This window comes from Hydra viridissima, unplaced genomic scaffold (genome assembly GCF_058129835.1).
Source record: "Hydra viridissima isolate aposymbiotic clone 2 unplaced genomic scaffold, HvirCarnegie_v1 scaffold_12, whole genome shotgun sequence".
Lineage (NCBI taxonomy): Eukaryota > Metazoa > Cnidaria > Hydrozoa > Anthoathecata > Hydridae > Hydra > Hydra viridissima.
The window spans coordinates 2,592,276-2,598,463 of record NW_028324311.1 but is presented as its reverse complement, the minus strand read 5'-3'; the positions used below and the strand labels follow the sequence as shown (position 1 = coordinate 2,598,463).

Genomic DNA, 6,188 nt, shown 5'->3' with positions numbered 1-6,188 from the left:
TTTTTGATACAAATAAGTACGACCCGATAGGTTGCATGTTTCATATGTCCATCTACGACTAAAATATGAATGCCTATAATTGGATAACTATAATTAGATTTATTTAATTAAGTAATAAATTGATTAAAGTAAAGATTACACTAATTACCTGGAATTTTTTTAATGGCAGGAACATACACGCCAGTGAGCCAATTCATAAATTGCTTATCTTCCATCTATCCGGATGGATATATGGCATAAACGGTATCGTCTGGACCACTTAAGCACCAATTTCTGTACAGGCGTTTTTTTGATTTAAAAATAATATATGGAGCAAGACGATTACCAGCAGCATTGATGCAATTTCTAACTGTGTAATGGATTTTTTCTTTGTTGCCAACCAATTTCAATGGTCGTTTTGCACCACGCCGGCAAACTATATGTTGCTTGCCTTGATCACCAGAAAATCCAATTTCATCAAAATTCCACAAATGACATGAAGTACTTTCATTGATTCCTGCTTCGTTGAATTCTTTTTGCAGTGTGTTGAAATACTTTGCAACTATTTCTTGTGTGCAAGAAGCGGCTCTTAAGGATGAAATATTGCCCATGGCCCTGATGCTTAACTTATGACTCCACCGGTTTATAAAAAGCTTATACCAATCTCTCCCTGGTGTACCATTAGGAAACAAATGAGATTGACCTTGGTGTTGCAAATAGTCGGTAACAAGTGTGACGACGTCATTGTAAGTTCTACCAAAGCCCCAATCGGATAATTTGATTAGGATATCTACCAAAGTTGATTCAAGTTGTTGCGACAATCTCGTGTTTGAACCATTCCCAATTGTTTCACTTATGCCGTGGACACGCCTGTGAAGAGTTCCTACTGGTATGCTGAATGATTGAGCAGTTTTGTTAAGTGAAAATTCACCGCTTTGTACTTTAGCCACTGCAAGCGCAACTTGCTCTTCGGTGTATGGTTTTGCTTTTCTCTTTAAGAGCAACTTGTTTCGAGGCATATTTTTTATTAGAATAGATTTAACACGAATTGATTTAAAATTTATACAAAAAATTCATAGACATTAATTGGTCACTTGAGATTTAACTAATAAAAGCCGCATTTAACAAGTGAGCAATTAGCGTATTTCATTCAACCCCACATGTCTCCGTTTTCGTTTTTTTCTCATAACCTTTTTCCCTGAATAGCAAACTTAATTTTGAAAAAAGAATCTTGAACAGCGTAAAAATTTCTACCAGTAAACTTATTAAGTTCACTAGTATCAAATTTAATTTCCGAGAGTTTTTTGTCCATTTTCAATAAAAAGGAAAAAAATATCATCATGCATTCGAAAGCTTAACAATTTATCAAAAAAACTTTTTTTTTTAAATTAAAATTTGATATCATCTTATTCAGAAAAAAATCCTCTACAACATGATCAAAAAATATTTGCAAAAAGTTTATTCAATAATTAATTTAGAACAAAGGAATAAGCATAGTCATAACTATTTCATTCTAACCTCTATTTCATTCTACCCTGTTTTACTATATTCTAGCTGTTGCTATAAAAAATATATTGCCGATAAGAAAAGCAGACGTTCTTCTCGTTTAAATCATTAGGTTGTTGGTTTTTCCTTAGAAAACTTTAAAGGAGGAAAGCTACCATTGAATAGAGCTATATTGCAAAAATATCTTTTTGAGAGAGAAAACTGTGCTTGAAAAGAAACAAGAAAAGAATCATTGCAAATCATCTAGTTAGCGAAATTGTTGAAAACTTTTGGTTACCTGCTCGTATTACAACGAAGCATAACAACAAGGACTTTGCTGATTATATTGTCCGTTTGGTAAAAGGATATGAGACTCTGAAAAAAATTCATGAAAGCAGAACACAAAAAAGAAAAATAAAGCAAAAAGCTACATCTCTTGCAATTAAACTGGAAGGTCTGTTTGATATATCTCATACAGACACTTAGACATTGCTGAAACACTCTTGTAACAACGAGTGGCTTATTGACTGGGAGTTTCTAAAAAGCCAACAAAATTTTTCTTAAGTGGGTTCAATGGCTGGAGTTGACAAAATACTTGCTAAAAAAGAGCGTTACTTCAAACTACAGTATCAGGAAAGAAAAGAAAGGCATTGCTTCATATTAAGAAACAATGTTTAACCATTACTGATAATAATGAAGTCAACGAGGGTGATGTTACGGAAGAAGATGAAAGAGATAAAAGTTTTTCAGTAAAAGAGAAAAAAAAGCATCATTGCAAATCACCGATAACGATGAAAGTTTCAAAAAGAGAACTATTAAAAGAAACGTGTACAGTTGCTCATTGATCCGGTATTACGGAAAGACAGTAGCTGCTTATTTTGGGAAACACTTTGGCATTAGGTGAAGCAGCTTTAAATGATGTTACTCTTTCTAAATCATCAGATCATAGAGCAAGATCAGCTAACAGAATTGAAGAAGCTAAATTAATTGAAGAATATTGGATTTCACCTGAATATTTGGAAATTCTTGGGATGGAAAAACTTTAAAGCAAGCTACTGGAATAAAGGAAGAGCGAATTGTTGTGTATGCAAGGCCACCTCCTAAATACCTAGGTACTCCAAAAGTTGCTGACGGGACTTGTCAAACTCAATGTTCTTTAGTGATGAATCTAATTGATAAATGGCAATTAAAAGCATCTGTTGTTGCACTTGTCTATGATACAACATCTGCAAGCAGTGGAGCATATAATGGAGTTGAAATTCTAATTGAGAAACAAATTGGTCGTTCTCTACTCCGGATTGAATGTAAACATCATATTCAAAAGCTCTTTATAAAAGCAACATCCAATGCTATTTGTGATCCGAATAAATCACCAAATGTTCAGTTGTTTAAAAGGTTCAAAGAAGAACTTCATAACCTCGACATGAATATAAAAGAACTTGTTGCGTGGGACTGGCCTCATGATCAAAATAATTTTTTATTTCAACAAGCACTAGAATTAAAGAAGTGGGCAATTGATTGCTTGGAGAGAAAAACATTTCATCGTGAGGACCATCGCGAACTAGTGGAGCTTACTCTAAACTTTTTCGATGGAAATGTTAAAAGAGGTTTCCGCATTCGGTATGCTGGTTCTGATCATCATGCAAGATTGATGTGAAAAGCCATTTATTATACAAAAATATTTCTACTCTCTCGTACTTTTGAACTTACTGATAAAGAAGCGAGAAAGGTTGAGAATATGGCTGAGTACATTTGTCTTTTTTTATGCAGAGTACTTTCTTCAATCTGCTATTAATTTTGCTGCTCCAGCTAATGACCTGCATTTCTTTTATTTAATAAGGAAATTTAAACCAATCGACCTTGAAAGTGCAGAGGAAACCATCAAGTTTTATGAAAGACACCTTGGATACTTATTTGAGGAGCTAATAGTCTTTTCCTTGTTTGACGACTCTGTGAGTTATGAAGAAAAGACTATGATGGGTCAGAAACTTATAAACTCACCAAGACCTGAAGTATTTACTCCATATAATTCGAAGACTCCGAGTATTATTTGGCGTGACGAAGAAAAACCTTTTTTAATGTCTTTTATTGGCGAAAAGTCATGATTACTTTTTCATTTTTTAAAATTAAACAGATCCCAAGAATGGCTAAACGTTCCATTAGAACATCGGAACATCGAGGATTTTCTAATATCAACGATATTGCAGAGCGAGGTATCAAGCTTATAGGAGACATCAAAGACAAATGTTTTGATCCAGTGGAGAGAGAAAAACTTGCTCAAATTGTGGAAAAGCATCAAAACAGCTTTAAAGGTGCATATTTCTCAAAGAAATCAGTGAAATTCAGTGACATTTTTTAATTGTATATTTATTAACATTTCAATAAATCTTTTGTGGGATATGTGCAAAAAGTCGTAAATTAATAAAATTTTGTAGAACTGTTCTCTAATTGTTAATAATTAAATTGTGTAAACCCCACTAAGTAACTATAACAATTAGTGCAATTGTTGCGCAATCTGTTGTTCTAACTTCAAATGTTTTGTGGGGGATCTAAAAACTGTCCTAAATTCAAAATTTTTTGTATTTAGGGGTTTTAGATCAAATTTAATTTCTGGTTAAAAACCCGATAAAAATTTCAAAAAAAAGTTTAAAATGGACCACCCTAGGCATACATTTGGCCGTTTGTGATGTCCTATTTAAGGTTTCTAAAGATTTTGAACCAACTGCAGATGACTTAATAATTGGTGATGACACTCTATATGATGGAGAAATAAGTGATGTTATGATAATGATGATTATGATAATGAATAATCAAGTCATTTTGACATCTCCGATAAAGAATTCAATGAGTTAGAGGATTTAATTGTTGCCCTTGAACCTGTGAAGATTGGAACTGAGGCCCTTAGCTGACGGGATGCAACCTTGATTAGTGCAGATGAAGTAACAAAATTCATTTACAAACAATTGAATATGCAAACATCCTCTTTCAGCAAAGAGCTTTTAGCATCATTTATTAAACGTATGAAGTAGAGAATAAATTTGTGAAACATAGCTTTATTGTTATATCTTAATAATCCTGACTTGGTTGAAAACCAAAGTTTTGATGTATTTGGAATTCCACTGGTGAAGCAAGTTAATCTGGAAAAGTTAGGTGCTAATATATTTTGCCGATTGTTAAAAAAAATAACAACTTTGAAGAGAAAAATCAAGATTTGGTGGACAATTTAATGGAACAGTAGAAGATCATGGGTTTTAAGCCTAAAAAAGAGATTTAAAAGGCCAATTTTTAGCAGTTTTTTTCTCAAAAACCGCGGTTTTTAACATAATAGGTTTATTTGAAAGACAAAGGAATTAACATACCCTAATACTTACCTCTAATATCAAAAATGCAAATACTAAAATGCAAAAACCTCTCACTCATAGTAGATTAAACCAATCTGGAAAAACTCAATATGTTTGGATCAAGGACCTACCAAGAATGATTCATCGAACAAGAAAAAATGAGCACAGGAAAAATCCTTGCCTTGGCTGCCTATATGTCTTCTCGAGAGTAGACCTACTGAAAGCCCAAAAAGAAGATTACCTAGGCATCAGGGAAAAACCCCACAAAATCATGATGCCAGAGGTTGGCAAAAACAAGCTAAAAGTGGCGAATGAGCAAAGACTGGCATCAATGTCATTCATAATCTACGCCGATTTTGAATGTTTAAACGTACAAGTAGAAAGTGCCTAAGCTGATCCAAAAAAGAGCTCAACTCGTTTGACTTTGATGAACGATCTAAGGGGCCCTTTCTATATCGTGGTGAGGACGCAGAAAAGCATTTCTTGGGTAGCCTCCGCAAAGAGGTGGTTGATATAAACAAGATCTTCTGTAATCCAAGAAAAACTATAATAAGCAAAGAAAATCAAGTCTCATTCGCGGAAGCAGCAGACTGTCATATTTGCAGTTTGCCTTTAGATGATGTCAAGGTTCGCAATTACTGTCACATTACGGGAAAGTACCGAGGTACCGCCCACAGCAAATGCGACCTGAAGCGGCGTATCCAACCAAGAAAAAAATAGATGATGTGAAGCTGCTGACAGATGTCTATGAGAAACTTAGGAAGATATCAATGAGCTATTATAATCTTGGCCCAGCTAACTACTTCACCCACCGAAGATTGCTGAATCCAAGTTAATTTCTTATATCAAATCAAATGGACGTCTTGCTAAAGAAGTCTGGAGTTGAACTGTAGCTCTTCACCGATATCAATATGCGCCTATTTATCGAAAATGTTTTCCGTGGCGGTATCTCCATGGTATCTAAGAGGTTTGCTAGGGCGAACAACCCAGAGTGTCTCAACTATGTTGTTTCAAAGCCAAACAATAACATAGCATATCTGGACGGCAAAAACCTTTATGGCTGGGCTTTGATGCAATCACTACCCGTTAGTGGGCTCGAGTGGGTCCATCCAGATCTTGTTGATGTCCTAGGAACAGTTGATGATGCGTTGTCGTCGAGTCGAGACTTGGATGCTTCTTCAGCTGCGAGGCAAGCGTAGATTTTATTGAGGTTCTCAGCGCGTTTCTTTGCGTAGTTTTGCTTCGCCTTAGTGAGAGCCTCCATGGTTTTGTTGTGCCGTTCGATTTCATCTTTGGCCTCGTTCCCCAAGAGCTTTTTTAACTGTAACTTGGCTACCAGTGAAAGCTGCCGAGCAGGATATTTCCATTCCAATAGCTGCAGCC

General features: G+C 35.0%; 1 protein-coding gene across 1 annotated transcript; it reads right to left on the bottom strand.

Annotated features, from left to right (window-relative positions):
- Positions 1-215: 215 nt before the first annotated feature.
- LOC149880746 (uncharacterized) lies at positions 216-998 on the bottom strand. The gene has a single exon (XM_090067874.1). The coding sequence runs from the start codon at positions 996-998 to the stop codon at positions 216-218; it is 783 nt and encodes a 260-aa protein (XP_089924000.1).
- Between the last annotated feature and the right edge of the window lie 5,190 nt (positions 999-6,188).

Coding starts and splice junctions, on each gene's coding strand:
- LOC149880746 (XM_090067874.1), bottom strand. CDS start 998: ATGCCTCGAAACAAGTTGCTCTTAAAGAGAAAAGCAAAACCATACACC.